This window comes from Anomaloglossus baeobatrachus, chromosome 3 (assembly GCF_048569485.1).
Source record: "Anomaloglossus baeobatrachus isolate aAnoBae1 chromosome 3, aAnoBae1.hap1, whole genome shotgun sequence".
NCBI lineage: Eukaryota > Metazoa > Chordata > Amphibia > Anura > Aromobatidae > Anomaloglossus > Anomaloglossus baeobatrachus.
This window is the reverse complement of record NC_134355.1, coordinates 286,352,702-286,369,294: the sequence shown is the minus strand read 5'-3', so window position 1 is coordinate 286,369,294 and position 16,593 is coordinate 286,352,702. Positions and strand designations below refer to the sequence as shown.

Below are 16,593 nucleotides of genomic sequence, written 5' to 3'. Positions count from 1 at the left end.
AATACCTGGTTTAATAACCACAGTATCACTGTGCTTGATTGGCCAGCAAACTCATCTGAATCTGACTTAAACCCCATAGAGAAGCTATGTGATATAGTCAAGAGGAAGATGAGAGACACCAGACCCAACACTGCAGACGAGCTGAAGGCTGCTATCAAAGCAACCTGGGCTCCCATAACACCTCAGCAGTGCCACAGCCTGATCGCCTCCATACCACACCGCATTGATACGGTAATTCATGCAAAAGGATCCCCGACCAAGTATTGAGGCATTTACTGTACATACTTTTCAGTAGCCAACATTTGAGTTTAAAATAATTTTTTCAGTTGGTCTTCTATAATATTCTAATTTTCTGAGAAAATGACTTTTGGGTTTTCATTGGTTGTAAGCCATAATCATCAACATTAACAGAAATAAACACGTGAAATAGATCACTTTGTTTGTAATGACTATATAATATATGCGTTTCCCTTTTTGTATTGAATTACTAAAATAAATTAACTTTTTGATGAAATTTTCATTTATTGAGATGCACCTGTATCATTGAGTGCCCAATTAACACTACCATAAGGATCATAAATAGCATTTGCAAATAGCTGCCTAAATATTAGTGCCTAATCGATAAAATTAGGGAATGCTGCAAGATCCACTGCAGCAGCCTTGAATAAAAGCCGAGTGCCCAAGTCACAATGTTTGCACCAAGCGCTAGAGGTCAAGAATGGCGCCGGTTCCAGACAGAAGAAGAAAAAGTAATTGAGGCTACTACCTTCAGCTTCAATTTTATGTGTAGACACCAGAGGCGCTCTGCTTAATAAATGACTGATGGGAAAAAGAGCAATGAGAGGCCATAGAATAATGCTATTTCCTTGTGAAGTACAGAATTTTAAGACACTTTGCACAACAGGTAGAAATAGAAAAGCAAACATTGACGGGATTTCATTTTTGGTTATTCTGTCTTTTTTATTAGTGCTAAGTATGCAACATGATATTACTCTGCAGACTACCTTTATGGGAATATTGATGTTTTTATATATTATTTTCTTCAATTCAGCAACAGTAGACAGTATTAGTGACTGTGTGGCGGCATTACATGGTTGTTGTTTTCCAGTTGCTCCACCATTTGGTTACATTTTACTATATGATAGTGATATCTATATTTACTGGTTGTGTTTATTTTTATGGCAGCATAACTGATGAAAGTCATGACTTAGGAAAGTCTGGACGGCCCTAACTTGCCGTTCTGACCCAAACCAGTTATCCACCTTTTACCACTTTTCCACTAAAATAAGACACAGACTGCGTGACATTGGATGTAAAGGCCACAGCAGCCTAGTTTATTAACACCAAAATAATCAATAACATTTTATTCATAAATATAGTAAATAACTCCATAAGCATAACCACCAGCAAAGGAGGGGTAAGTGAAGAGTCCCTTTGTACATGATTGCAACACCAGCTCCACCATGTGCCCTCAGCCGCACCACACCGACTCGAGGACACCCAGCCGAGTGTTGCTCCACAATGTGCCCTCAGCCGCACCACACCGGCTCGAGGACACCCAGCACATTAACATGCCCTGCTGTGACCCAGCACAGCAGGGTCCCACGTTAACATGTCCCGCTGTGACCTAGCACAGCAGGGACCCACCAACCATACCATTGCACACCAGGGGTAACCCGCTCCTGCACTGGGTTCCCCCCCGCTCTTTGTGCAATCCACCGACTTCAAATACCCCCCTCCTTTCCGCCGACTGCTGCGACAAGGTCGATCCTCCTCGTCTCTCCATGACGATCGCCAGGAATCCAAAATTAGGGCGGGTGGGCGGGACAATTCCAGACGTCTTCCAGGTAGTGAATGACCTCCCACCTCCTAATCCAACCCTGTATATACTCCCCTACACTAGCAACCCCCTGACCAATTACATGGCCCCACAGCCCTATAACTCCACCTCCCACTTTTCCCGCACAAAATACACTGAACATTAACCCCTTGCTAACCCTCAGGCCTAGCATCCCTCCTCAGTCATGTTGCCCTCCCTTGAGCCCTTTCAGGGCAGGCGTCCAGGCTTTTCTATAGTTAATATTTGTTCATTTATATAGCGCTATTAATTCCATAGCACTTTACATACATCAGCAACAGTGTCCGCATTGGGACTCACAATCTAAGTGCCCTGTCTGTATGTCTTTGGAGTGTGGGAGGAAACCGGAGAACCCGGAGGAAACCCATGCAAACACAGGGAGAACATACAAACTCCTTGCAGATGGTGTCCTTGGTGGGATTTGAACCGAGGACCCCAGCGCTGCAAGGCTGCAGTGCTAACCACTGATCCACTGTCTTATTCAGTTTGTTGTTTCTTTTTGATCTTCTGATTAATAAGCTGTAAATTTGGCATAGTCCGTGTTTGCATGATAGGTAACCGGCAGGGTTTTTTAGGTGGTTTCCAATTTTTAATGTATTATTAAAATTTAATAATTTTTCAATAAAAATATATATGATAAAAAATTTGACCTTGTAAGGGCAAACAGTGTCCCCTTGAGTGGTCACAACTGATTCTTGTCATCTATAGTATTTAAACAAATCCCCAACCTAATGCAACCTAAACAAACTAATGCCAAGCAGAGAAAAGAAAAAAAGCTCATACAATAAAACTCTGCAATGAATGCAACATACCTGGCAAAAGAAGCTCATTTTTATTACTACAGGTACAAATCCGCCCGACATTTTAAAAAGACTACTCCCTTTATTTCCTAAAACCACCAATGCAAACTACCGGAGAAGGTGAATCAACAAAATAAAGACAAATCCTTGAGGAGCTAAATTTTATGTGGGTGACATATGCAAATGAAAGGACACCAGGGGCTAGTGGTTCCCAAAGATGAGCAGCTCTGAACAAGAATAAAGCGCCTCAAGACTCAATTTTTCCCCCAACCATGTGTGGCTTCCTCATGGTTACCAAGCTCAAAAAGTATCCACATCATGCTAATATTGACTTCAGTATCTTCTGACATCAGTGCTTTTAACCCCTTTTTACATGATTAAAATTTCGGCAAAAATAATTTAGTGAAAATTTGCATTAATGCCGCTAACAAAATACATTACTTGCATGCTGCTCACAGCAAAACATTTATAGACTTTGGGACATCCTCGTCACCTAAAATGTATTAAAAAGTTAATCATTGGTTTGTTGGACTCACAAGGGTACATGGTTTTGGTTTGCAGCCAGAACACACACCATTTATTCTTACCTTTAACTCTCATTCTGGCAGGTCGCTGAAGTTTTAGTTCTGTGCCCAGGACGTCATACAAGGCAGTTAGCTCGATAAGTGCTAGAGAAGTCACCTTCTTCATGTCCTGAGGAGCCAAATCACCAATCTTTGTGATGCCAGTCTTGGCTTCAGGAACCCTGTAGTTCTGTAATATCCCAAAAATTGTATTTGGTCAACGATTGTCAAAAACAATCATGTACTCACATTGAAAGTAAATGATCATCATCTTCATTGAAAGGTGTTGTTGGATAGGGCTTGTCAAAACAGTAGCAGTTGAGTAAAGAAGCACAGTGCTTACAAGCTCTTTTTATTTTATTCTACGAACTTCTCTAAAGATAGGCGGGTTGCTGTTGGCACCAAAACCAATCCACCACTGCTCTGCTGGAGTTACAGCTGGCTCATACAGCAGTGATGGGAAAGCACATTTTGGAACAGTAGAGCAATGATGCTGCTGCCTCAAACTGTTAATTAGGCAGGAGAACTCACCACAATATGGAGGAAGTCTGGGAGTTAGGTAACCGTGCGCTTCTGAATTAAGGAGATAAGACAATTCCTTTAACATGCTGTATAATCTTGCATTTAAAGAGGACTTTTTAGGACTTCTACCTTTGAAACGGAGTATATCCTGAGATCAGGTCTGAAGATTTAATTACCACTTATTTTGTTTTTAATGGACCGGGTCTTTCCTGAGACATGAGCTTCAAGGTTTTATCTAAATTTTCCCATCAGCCTGGTTGGCGGTAACAGATTCTTCTTAGGCGTGTGTACTATTTCTATGATGCTTGACAATCATACAGCAGACGTTATCAAAGTGATGAAAGAAACAGACCCCTAGAGAAGGTAAGACCAGGGATTTGCAGCGTGAGTAATCCTCATTGCCAAACATGGTACATGAAACGTCAGTGGCTGGATGAAAGATGCAAGAGAGTCTGTCTGGATCCCAGAAACTCACTCAGCTTTTATGCACACACACTGGCTACAAGCAAATGTGCCGCCCCCATGCCCGCAGCAGCTGGGCTGCTCAGATCCGGACACGCTGTGTGGCTCGAGGGATCCTCCGGACCCGGGGGTCACGTGGACACACCGAATAAAAAGGGGGACGTAGTTGTACGGCATTCGCCATATTCAGTTTGATACGTCACCCACGGTGTATGGTGAAGTGGGACACCACTGCTGCTGTTGTGGGATACCCGGGGGAAATGTAGTGGCAGCCGGATGTTAACCCCTCCGTGGGTAGGGACGGTTGCCCTGGGGCCCAGTGTCTGTGTGCAATGTATGGCGATGACAGGGGCTTGCGCGCCCGGACGTACCAGGGGATGTTTGGTTACTCACAATTAAATGAATCACACAAGTCTTTTGGTAAACCAAGGTGCTGGTTGCCGGCCGCCGCGGCCGGTTGTACTCTGGTCCTCCACCCGGGCTGGTGGTCACCATCTTTTCCTCTCTGCACTGTGCTTGCTTGTGTTGAACTTCCCGGTATGGAACACGGGAATCCGCTCCTGGCTTGCTGTGTATCTGAGAAGCCGTGCCCACTGACCCGTGGGATCTATGGGCCCTGGCGGTTGCCCTATCCCTCTCTGTGGGTGGTTGTCTGCTTTTGGGACTTTGGTTGGGACAGGACCTATAATCCTGCCCTCAATCGGTTGATAAGCTAGGCCGTTGATTCCGGTCCTGGCTTCAGGGTCCGAGTACCCGCTCTGTGCACGGTTTCCGGCCGGATCTCAGATGTCGGTACCCGCGGGCTCCAACCCTGTCCCGATCCACCTTGGATCTAACGAGCCGTCTTCTGCTGATGGAGACAACCGTCTGCCACCTAGCCAAGGCACCAGGGGCCTGGCACCGTTCAACTTGAGCTTCTCCTCTGCTGTAGCTACACCTAGCTCCAGCCTCCACTCCTCTCAACTTGAACTACAGACTAAAGGGTGCTTTACACGCTGCGACATCGCTAGCGATCTCGTTAGCGATGTGACACGCCAGATCGCAGATAAGATTTGCCGAGATCGCACATAGGTCATTTTTGTAGCGCCGGTCACATGTGCGATCTCGGCAAAACGTATGTGCGATCTGGCGTGTTACATCACTAACGAGATCGCTAGCGATGTCGCAGCATGTAAAGCACCCTTTAATCTACTGGTTTTCCCACCCCGGGCTGTCTCGACCCCTAGGTGGGCGTTCCCTAACCGCCTGGTCCTGCCCACTGGTATGCCTGTCTTGCCCTGAGGGGGGTGACTAGGGTTTCAGGTCGGCTGTATGTAACCTATGTGAGGGAAGGTGTTATGCGGGGGCCTAGTGTGTGCCTACCTGGTTTTGCCAGGGCGTCACACAAACAGGTCACAAGTGATGATGTTACCTAGCCATTAAAACCCATTTGTGTCAACTTCTGTGCATGTTCTCAGGCCAAAATCACCATTGTATGTGAACTTTTGATCAGGGTCATTTGGATATTTTTGGTTTTCATTATGATTTAAAAAGAGAAATCACAGTAGTATGACAATAAATTGCTTCACCCAACCACTAACCATGAGTGGGAAAAAAGATTGTGTGTTATCATTCATATTCTCTGAAAAAAGGCCAAGAAAGCAAAAAATCTGCCAGAGTATGTAAACTCTTGTGCGCAACTGCTTGTGTCCCTGCTATGTACTGTGTAATGGCTGTGTGACTGTACAGGGTCATGGTCTGATCATACTACATCTCCTGGGCCGGGGAGGATGCCAAATAGTATACAGACATTACAGTACGGGATCACAAATTATTCCTTCTTTGTGAAAAAACATTTTTTAAAAACAGGCAGGGAAATATTTCACTTCACAAAAAGAATCAGCTGCAATCCCATGTTGTCCTGTGTATATATTTTTGTGATTCCTCCCCTGCCCAGATGTGGTATGATCAGAACAAGTCCTTGTACAGTCAGACACGGCCATTATACAGTACATAACGGTCACATATATAAGATTATCTAAGCATAGGAAGAAAAAAAATGTAAACACATCCCATTGTGGAAATTATTACTCCAATATCTAGTAATAAGTGACTGGGAAACACAGAGATGGCCCGGCTGTTAAATCTATGTTCACACGTTGCATTTTTGCTGCGGCTTATCTTCTATTCATGAGTTTTATGCTAATTAAAAGCTGATTTTTACAGTACCAGCAAAAGCTAGGAGATTTCATAATGTAAAGGGACACAATTGTTTTCCCCGACTGAAATAGAAAACTTCTACATTTTTGAAAGACGAATCATGTCAACGCTTTCAGCATTTTTGCAGCACTTTTTCAAATGCAGCAAAAACGCTACGTGTGAACAGAGCCAAAAGGTGTGGAGGAGACTTATCTCTTTTTTATTTTGCCGTATATACAAGTCATTATACAGGAAAGAATCTTTCTTAACATATTTTACTGTAAAATCCTTTTTTTTTTAAGATTTTGTCAGTCCAAAAAAGCGGGGTAGCACTCTGGCGACAATATTCCCAGCAGCGACCTGGAAGTCATAGATGCATCCAGGCATCTTCCCCATGCTGCTCACATTTCATTTGGGTGCAGTCTTCATCCATTTCAGCGATTCTACTGCCACCCAGACCTCCTGGAAGAGTGTTCCAGAAAAATGCTTGAGTTTACCATTGACTTCCTTTGTTTTAGTCACTCGAATCAAGCCCATTGAAGGGTCCTGACCTGCTCGATTCGAGTATTGAGCATTTTAGTGTGCGTTCATTACTACTACTGATTAAAATTAACTTTAATATCTTTGCTCGTGGGAAAACCCCTGAAAGCTGCACAGTGAGTTGGTAAGGTTTTGGTCACAGCAGCAGCTGGACAGTCATTTTACCCACAGCAAGAAAATGTCATGTGCAAGCAACCTTCAGCTGGGAGTGGGCTCTTATCCACATAAAGCTATAAAAAGGAGCTAGGTAAACCTGCCTGCTATTTCATAAATGACTAGTGTTGAGTTAGTAGCTAACTATTCATACTCACTATGCCGTTAGCGAGTATTGTCCGCTACTCGCATATTTGTTACGAGTTGCAGGTGCACTGTAAGTCAATGGGAAATTCTCGTTAAGTAGCGATTAACCTGGAAGCCATACTTTTCATGCAAGTAGCGAATAGTATGGCTTACGGGTTACTCGCTACTTAGCGAGTATATCCCATTGACTTACACTGTGCCCGCTACTCGTAACGAATATGTGAGTAGCTGACAGTACTTGCTAACAGAAAATAGAGAGTATGAATGGTCAACTACTCGCTCAAAACTACAAATGACCCATTACTACTAGAGACTTTGCGCGCTCTTCTTCTGTCAAAACGCTATTTGTATAATTGGTATCTGACAGGACTTATACATTTTTTCAGATTAGTACACATTGTAAAATCAATCCTTCCTACGAAAAAGGTTTTAAAGGAGACATTTCTCCTTGTCGGAGTATGCCAAATTGGTGTAAGGAGACTTATAAGCCATACCAAATTAGATCTCCTGCTTTGCACTTACAAGCTGCAAAGTACCCGGAATTATGCTTGGAAATAGAGTTTCCGATTTGGCTTCTTATCCTCAATCATGTGGCTAGGCTCGTTAAAGGTCAAAATTGACTTTTAGAATTGCTACAACCAACACTTGAAGATGACAAGAACTGTAGTGACATCTCTGAAGAGGGTAATGCATAAAATGGGAGAACGCGCTCTAAAGAGGTTATTACACTCAAGGTGGAGTACTCACTCTCAGAAGGTTACACCACTATATTACATTGTCAAATTTTCAAGATAATTGCAGAATTTTACAGAACATAGGAGAATACTCACTGGTAATAAGGAGTCATCTTCCTTCTCATTCCTGACAGTAGGGAACTCTTTACGGTTTGAAGCCTGCTCAGCAAATGAAATTTCCAGATTGATGGCAGTTTCAGGAACATCTTTTGTTTCTGCTTCCTCTGTAGCTTCTTCTTCTAACTCTAGATATAAAGAAATAAGAGTTCACACAAATTTTATAGATCAGATTTCTTAGTAGCCCCAGTAAAGAGAATGAGATTGCTTACAAATGTTAAGAATAACACTTCCTTTAAATGTCATTGGAACAATAGCACAACCTTCAGGTATATTCTTCCGGTTATAACAATAGAAACCCAACTAAAGGTACCGTCACACATAACGAGATCGCTAGTGAGATCGCCGCTGAGTCACGGTTTCTGTGACGCAGTAGCGATCCCGTTAGCAATCTTGTTATGTGTGACACCTACCAGTAATCAGGCCCCTGCTGTGAGATCTCTAGTTGTTGCAGAATGGTCCAAGGCATTTTCTTCAAAGGCGATGTCCTGCTGGGCAGGACACATCGCTGTGTTTGACACTGTGTGACAGGGTCACAGTGACTGCTGAGATCGTTATACAGGTCGCTACTACGACCTGTATCGTTCCTGCATCGCTGGTAAGATCTGACTGTGTAACATCTCACCAGCGACCTCCCGGCGACTTACCAGCGATCCCTATCAGGTAGCATCGTTTTCGGGATCGCTGGTAAGTCGTTGTGTGTGACTGGGCCTTTAGGAAAACCTTATCTACTCTAAAATAAAGTAATTTGTTCTATAGTGTCTGTTTTATGGATCTGCTACACAGTGATAATAGCTCAATATAGAAGACGCTAAAAGAAAGCCACATATTCTTCGTCCAGTTCTAATAGAAAAATTCCTAAATGTAGGTTACTTAATCACAAAGACTACTTACAGTAAATAAAAGTAGTGACCTCCAAACTAGACCCTTTTTGATATAAAACCCTCTCCATAAAGGCACAGCATAAAAAGGTCTTAGGCTTTGTGCACACGCTGTATTTTCTGACGCGATTTTGCATGTTTTTTTGGGTGCAGTTTTGTTCCCAAAACTACATGCAATTTTTTTCCACAGCAAAGGCTATGAGATTTCAATTTTTCTGTCCGCACCTTACAGCTTTTTCTTGCTGCCTCTTTCTGGTGACCACAAAGATGCAGCATGGCGATTCTTTCTATGTTTTTGCCAGAGTTTTTTTGAGCTCTTCTAGTCAATAGATTAGAATAAAAAAAACGCACTTGACAAAAACGCGGTAAAAAACGGCATAAAAAGCGGGGGGGGGAAATGCATTCAGACGGTGCATTTTGTGGGCCCAAAAAAGTGCATCTTTGTGGTCACCACAAAGATGCAGCATGCGCACAGAGCCTAAGGGTCTGTGTCCCCCTCCTCCCATGCAAACACAGCATGAAGTCCTTCATGTCTGTGTTCCGTCCCAACATGCAGGCACAAGATACAGGTCTGCGAGCAATAGATCCCCCCCTTCCACCTTAACTGAGGGACAGCGTAGAGACCATCAGGACAATGCCTCAACAACCCTGGAAATGCCCTCCTGTCAGGTGACCTCATTCCTTCAAACAGGACCAGACAACAGGACCAGACAACATAACCTGTCAGCCAAGCAGATATCGACACTTATGATCTTCAATGCACATCAAGTGCACCATTAGGCTCCTTTGGGAGGGAATCCTAAATAAATTGCCTGTACAAAGATATCAAGAACTGTCTGTCCTGCAAATACTTTTATCTTCACAGATTCTAAAGGCCCCGTCACACTAAGCAACATCGCTAGCAACATCGCTGGTAACGAACAACTTTTGTGACGTTGCTAGCGATGTTGCTGTGTGTGACATCCAGCAACAACCTGGCCCCTGCTGTGAGGTCGTTGGTTGTTGCTGAATGTCCTGGGCCATTTTTTAGTTGTTGCTGTCCTGCTGTGAAGCACAGATCGCTGTGTGTGACAGCGAGACAGCAACAACTAATGTGCAGTGAGCAGGGAGCCAGCTTCTGCTGAGGCTGGTAACTAATGTAAACATCGGGTAACCAAGAAGCCCTGTCCTTGGTTACCCGATATTTACCTTTGATACCAGCCTCCTCCGCTCTCACTGCCTGTGCTGCCGGCTCCTGCTCTGTGCACATGTAGCTGCAGCACACATCAGGTAATTAACCCGATGTGTGCTGTAACTAGGAGAGCAAGGAGCCAGCGCTAAGCAGTGTGCGCTGCTCCCTGCTCTGTGCACATTTAGCTGCAGCACACATCAGGCAATTAACCCGATGTGTGCTGTAACTAGGAGAGCAAGGAGCCAGCGCTAAGCATTGTGCGCTGCTCCCTGCTCTGTGCACATTTAGCTGCAGCACACATCGGGTTAATTAACCTGATGTGTGCTGTAACTAGGAGACTGGGGGCTGGTCACTGGTTGCTGGTGAGCTCACCAGCAACTCGTGTAGCCACGCTCCAGCGATCCCTGCCAGGTCAGGTTGCTGGTGGGATCGCTGGAGCGTCGCAGTGTGACAGCTCACCAGCAACCTCCTAGCAACTTACCAGCGATCCCTATCGTTGTTGGGATCGCTGGTAAGTTGCTTAGTGTGACTGGACCTTAAGCTTGAGAACAAGGCCTTCACTCTTCTTGGTATCTGATAAACTGTGTAATTCTGTAATGTCTCATATTGTCTGTACTTGCTCCTTCTGAATTGTAAAGTGCCGTGGAATATGTTGGCGCTATAGAAATTAAAATGATTATCTATTGTTCTTATTAAATGTGCTCCATGGCCTTCGTGATATTGTCGTTTGTGATCTTTAGAGCAAGCAAATACACTATAATCCTTACTAGCTCTAGAGATAGTGTGCGCCAATATCAGAATGGCCATGGACCACCTTTAACTAAACAAGACATGAAAGCATTTGCGGGAGAAGGCGATCCTATATCGGCATTTCTAGGGAGCAGACCTGTAGAAGAACAGAATAGAGTGAGCAAGAAGATAGAGTAAAGGTGGCTTTACACACTGCAACATCGCAAACGACATCGCTGTAACGTCACCGGTTTTGTGACGTAATAGCGACCTCCCCAGCGACATTGCAGTGTGTGAAACACATCAGCGACCTGGCCCCTGCTGTGAAGTTGCTGATCGCTACAAATCGTTCAGGACCATTCTTTGGTCCTTTGTTTCCCGTTGTGCAGCAGGATCGCTAGAAAGTTTCAGTGTGTAAAGGGGACTTAAAACACTGGAAACGAGTGATGTGTCACAATATCTGTCGGTCTCTATTCTCTCTCTGTCGGTCCGTCACTATCTCTGTCCCTCTCTCACAGTCTGTCAGTCATTTTCCCCTCCTCTCTCATACTCACCGATCCCCGGCGCAGTGCTGCACGGCATTCACACTGCTGCGGCGGCTTTTACTATTTTAAAAAAGCCGGGCCGCTCAAACAATTTCGTATTCCCTACTTTCCCCGCCCACAGGCGCCTATGATTGGTTGCAGTGAGACACGCCCCCACACTGAGTGACAGGTGTCTCACTGCACCCAATCACAGCAGCCGGTGGGCGGGTCTATACTGTGCAGTGAAATAAATAATTAAAAAAAACGGCGTGCGGTCCCCCCCAATTTTATTACCAGCCAGATAAAGCCATACGGCTGAAGGCTGGTATTCTCAGAATGGGGAGCTCCACGTTATGGGGAGCCCCCCAGCCTAACAATATCAGTCAGCAGCCGCCCAGAATTGCCGCATACATTATATGCGACAGTTCTGGGACTGTACCCGGCTCTTCCCGATTTGCCCTGGTGCGTTGGCAAATCGGGGTAATAGGGAGTTATTGGCAGCCCATAGCTGCCAATAAGTCCTAGATTAATCATGTCAGGCGTCTCCCCGAGAAACCTTGCATGATTAATCTGTAAATTACAGTAAATTAACACACACACCCGAAAAAATCATTTATTAGAAATAAAAAACACAAACAAATTCCCTCATCACCAATTTAATCAGCCCCAAAAAGCCCTCCATGTCCGGCCTAATCCACGGACCTCCAGCGTCGCGTCCAGCTCTGCTGCATGCAGGTGACAGGAGCTGCAGGCCGCTCCTGTCACCTCCACGCAGCTAATGAAGACAGCCGCGCGATCGGCTGAGCTGTCACTGAGGTTACCCGCTGTCACTGGATCCAGCGGTGGATGCAGAGGTGGTCGCGGGTAACCTCAGTGACAGCTCAGCTGATCGCGCGGCTGTCTTCATTGGGATCGCTGGTGGGATCGCTGAAAGTCTCAGTGTGTAAAGGGGCCTTAACAGCCATGAACCTAGAGATGGTGCCAGCTGGTCAGCAGCAGAGTAGGATAGATGGAAAGATCAATGGCTTATCCAAAACTATGCACATTAGTAATTTTCTTATTTTTGCAAGACATGATATAGTTAAGGTTACATTTGGGTGTAGTTTATGAAGCCAAATCAAGATACAGTTTATAAAAGAGGAGAAATATATAGGAAAAATTCTAGTCTACTCAACTCGTTACTTGAGTTGAGCAGGTCAGAAGCTCGGACAGGCTCGACTTGAGTAAATGGTATAATGGAAGTCAATGATTAGGCAGTTCAGCTCCCCACCTACTTACAGCCAGCCATAAACAAAGCATTTCCGGGGGTGGGCATATTTTTTTTGTTTTGTTTATTTTTTTTTTAACAATAATTAGAATCCGAAAACCTTTTTTTACGCCCAGTGAGTCATTCATAGACTGCAAGTGGCTCTCACTGGGGTGCCTGTTCCCATGCGTCAGGGAAGGAAGCCGGCTTTTTGAGTCAAATCCTTCACAAACTACACATCCGAGCGCCCGTGATACTCCACTTACTACCGAGCGTACCCAAGTACCCGATGCTTTATCGAGTACAGAGCATCCTCACTTATAATCAGATACCCTAATAAGTAATTTGGTGTAAATTCTGGGATTCCATAGAGAGTAGAGAGTAGCAATAAAGAGTAGCTCATCGCCTTAGGGATCTTAGGCATTTATTCTGAAAGACAGTAATGTTTCATTAAACACGATGTGAATTTCCCCCATTGATTAGCGTGAATCAATAGGGATCAGTGTCACAGACTATGAATGGCTACATTTTGTTTTTCTGTCTGAATGGAACCACCAACCATAGATGCACAATAAGAAAAAAAATATGCCATGACATCCAGCTGGAGGCTGCAAGTTTTTTTTCTTTCTAAACTGGAAAGCAAAAAAATACAAAAAACAAACAACAAACAGCAAAATGAGTAAATATATATCGGGGCCAGAGTCAGCATCAAGCACACCTGGCAAGTGCCGGGGCCCAGGACAGCCAGTGGGGCCCCACTCGCAGTCGGTAGGGACAAGTGACATACCGCCAATGGCTAAAGACCACACAACCACTATGAGGCCTGAGAGAGTCAAGGGGGCCCGGTGTCAGCGTTGGCACCAGAGCCTCTGCCGAGGATTGCACTTTCAATTGTATCAGCATCGCAGTGGCCTATACAATTGAAAGCAATTATGAGAGAGTGAGCAGCTCTGTGTCTGCGTTCTGACGCTTCAGCACAGCGGAGTGCGATGACGTCACTATTGTGCACGCTGTGCTAAGATGTGCAGAGTGGCAGAACAGTGGACATATGATGAAAATACCGGAGCAGCAGGGAAACAAGGAGAAGTAAGAATTTATTTAATCACGGTGGCCATAGGGGTGCTGCATAGTGCAATATGGGGGCTGCGTAGTGCAATATGGGGGCTGCGCAGTGCAATATGGGAGCTGCGCAGTGCAATATGGGGGCTGCATTATATTAAGTGGAACAATATGGGATGCATTATATTACTGTATATGGAGGAATATTGGGTGCATTATACTAATGACGAGCATTAAGGGGTGCATTATACTATATGAAGGAATATGGGGGCTGCATTATACTATATAGAGGAATATGAGTCTGTATGATATTTATGTGGAGCCATAGGGGGTGCATTATATGGAGGAATATTGGGTGCATTGTACTATATGAAAAAATATGGGGCTGCATAACACTATATGGATGCATATGGGGGCTTCATAAGACTATATGGAAGAATATTGAGTGCATTATACTATATGGAGAACTATGGAGGCTTCACGACACTATATGGGAGGAATAGGAGGCTGCATTATACTATGTGGAGCATTATGGGGTGCATTATACTACAACCCACAGCAAAAATTATGGAATCACCTGCCTCTGAGGATGTTCATTCAGTTGTTTACTTTTGTTTAAAAAAAGCAGATCACAGACATGACACAAAACTAAAGTAATTTAAAATGTCAACTTTCTGGCTTTAAGAAACACTAAAAAAAATCATGAAAATATAATGTGCTAGCCAGTAACTGTTACTTTTCAAGACCAAAACAGGGGGAAAAAAAAAAATTATGGAATCACTCAATTATGAGGAAATAATTATGGAAGCACCCTGTAAATTTTCATTCCCAAAACTAACACCTGCATCAAATAAGATCTGCTTGTTAGTCTGCATCTAAAAAGGAGTGATCACACCTTGGAGAGCTGTTGCACCTAGTGGACTGACAGGAATCATGGCTCCAACACAAGAGAGGTCAATTGAAACAAAAAGGAGAGGATTATCAAACTCTTAAAAGAGGCGAAATCATCACGCAATGTTGAAAAAGATATTGGTTGTTCACAGTCAGCTGTGTCTAAAATCTGGACCAAATACAAACAACATGGGAAGGTTGGTAAAGGGAAACATACTGGTAGACCAAGGAAGACATCAAAGCATCAAGACAGGAAACAAAGCAATGTGTCTCCAAAACAGGAAATGCAGAACAAAACATATGAGGAACGAAGAGGAGGAAACTGGAGTCAATGTCTGACCAAACTGCAAGAAACCACCCAAAGGAAATGGGATTTACAGTCAGAAAAGCTAAAAACAATAAAAAGATGACTGCCTGAAGAGAACTTGTAAATTTCCACAGTCATTGATGATATGGGGCTGCATGTAAGGTAAAGGCACTGGGTAGATGGCGGTCAATACATCTTCAATAAAAGCCCAAGTTTACATTGAAATTTTGGACACTTTTCTTATCCCATCAATTGAAAAGTTATTTGGGGATGACGAAATCACTTATCAAGATGATAATGCATCCTGCCATGGGGCAAAAACTGTGAAACCATTCCTTGAAAGAAGACTCAAAGGGTCAATGGCATGGCCTGCAAATAGTCAGGATCTCAAAACAATTGAAAATCTTTGGTGGAAATTGAAGAAAATGGTCCATGACAAGGCTCCAACCTGCAAAGCATATCTGGCAACAGCAATCAGAAAACGTTGGAGCCAGATTGATGAAGAGTACTGTTTGTTGATTAAGTCCATGCCTCAGAGACTGCAAGCGGTTATAAAAGCCAGAGGTGGTGCAACAAAATACTAGTGATGTATTTGGAGTGTTCTTGTTTGTTTTTCATGATTCCATAATTTTTTACTCAGAATTGAGTGATTCCATAATTTTTCCCCCTGTTTGGTCTTGAAAAGTAACTGTTACTCGCTAGCACATTATATTTTCATGATTTTTTTTTTTTTAAGTGTTTCTTGAAGCCAGAAAGTTGCCATTTGAAATGACTTTTGTTTAAAAAAATCAGATGACAGACATGGCACAAAACTAAAGTAAACAACTGAATGAACATCCTCAGAGCCAGGTGAGTCCATAATTTTTGCCAAGGGTTGTATATTAAGGAATATGGGGGCTGCATTATACTATATTGAGGAATATGAGGCTGCATTATATTATGTGGAGCAATATGGGGTGCATTATAGTACATGGAGGAATATGGGGGCTGCATAAGACTAGTTGGAGGAATATGGGGGGTTCATAAGACTATATGGAGGAATATTGAGTGCATTATACTATATGGAGGGGTATGGAGGCTTCACAACACTATATTGAGGAATATGGGGGCTGCATACTACTATACCCTCAGAGTTATATGTCCCCTCTACCCCAGTGCTTTATCAATAAACAAAACACATTTTAGCTTACACTAGCATCATAGTTACTCTTTACATACATACATACATACATACATACATACATACATACACCAGCATTATTAATATGAGAATGCTGAATAGACAAATCTGGGAAGATGTAGGAAATAGTCAGTCTTCCACTGTGATGTTTTACACGGGGAGCCGGCTTTCCGTTTCCTTCAGTATGCTGCTTTATGGAACCTCCCATGGATTCGCACTCGGGGAATGTTTCCATTTCTACAAAACATTTTCATCTGCTAAGCAAACAGTCACAGTTCGCATCACATGCGACTGAGAAAGTAGAAATGAAATGTGTGCAGCGCAAGGGAACACGAAAACATTGTTCTGGTCTTCTGCCCAAATTAGAGAAAAGCAGAATATATAAAGGACTCTGAAATTGTTGGAATGTTGGTAAACTAAACTTCTCCTTCATTTCTCCACATTAAGGCTATGTGCGCACTGGAAAATGGAATTTTCTCAAGAAAATTCCGCAGGTATTCAAAGATTACCGCACCCGTGGTAAAAAACCGC

The 16,593-nt window shown here is 43.6% G+C and overlaps 1 protein-coding gene across 2 annotated transcripts in view; it reads right to left on the bottom strand.

Annotated features, from left to right (window-relative positions):
- The window catches only part of ARHGAP18 (Rho GTPase activating protein 18), a 211,916-nt gene that overhangs the window by 39,555 nt on the left and 155,768 nt on the right, over positions 1 to 16,593 (bottom strand). For both annotated transcript variants that reach the window (XM_075339902.1, XM_075339901.1), the window contains exons 5-6: positions 8,054 to 8,202; positions 3,246 to 3,411 (exon numbers count right to left, since the gene is read on the bottom strand). In XM_075339902.1, coding sequence (XP_075196017.1) covers positions 3,246 to 3,411; positions 8,054 to 8,202 — 315 coding nt within the window. The remainder of the gene's footprint in view (positions 1 to 3,245; positions 3,412 to 8,053; positions 8,203 to 16,593) is intronic.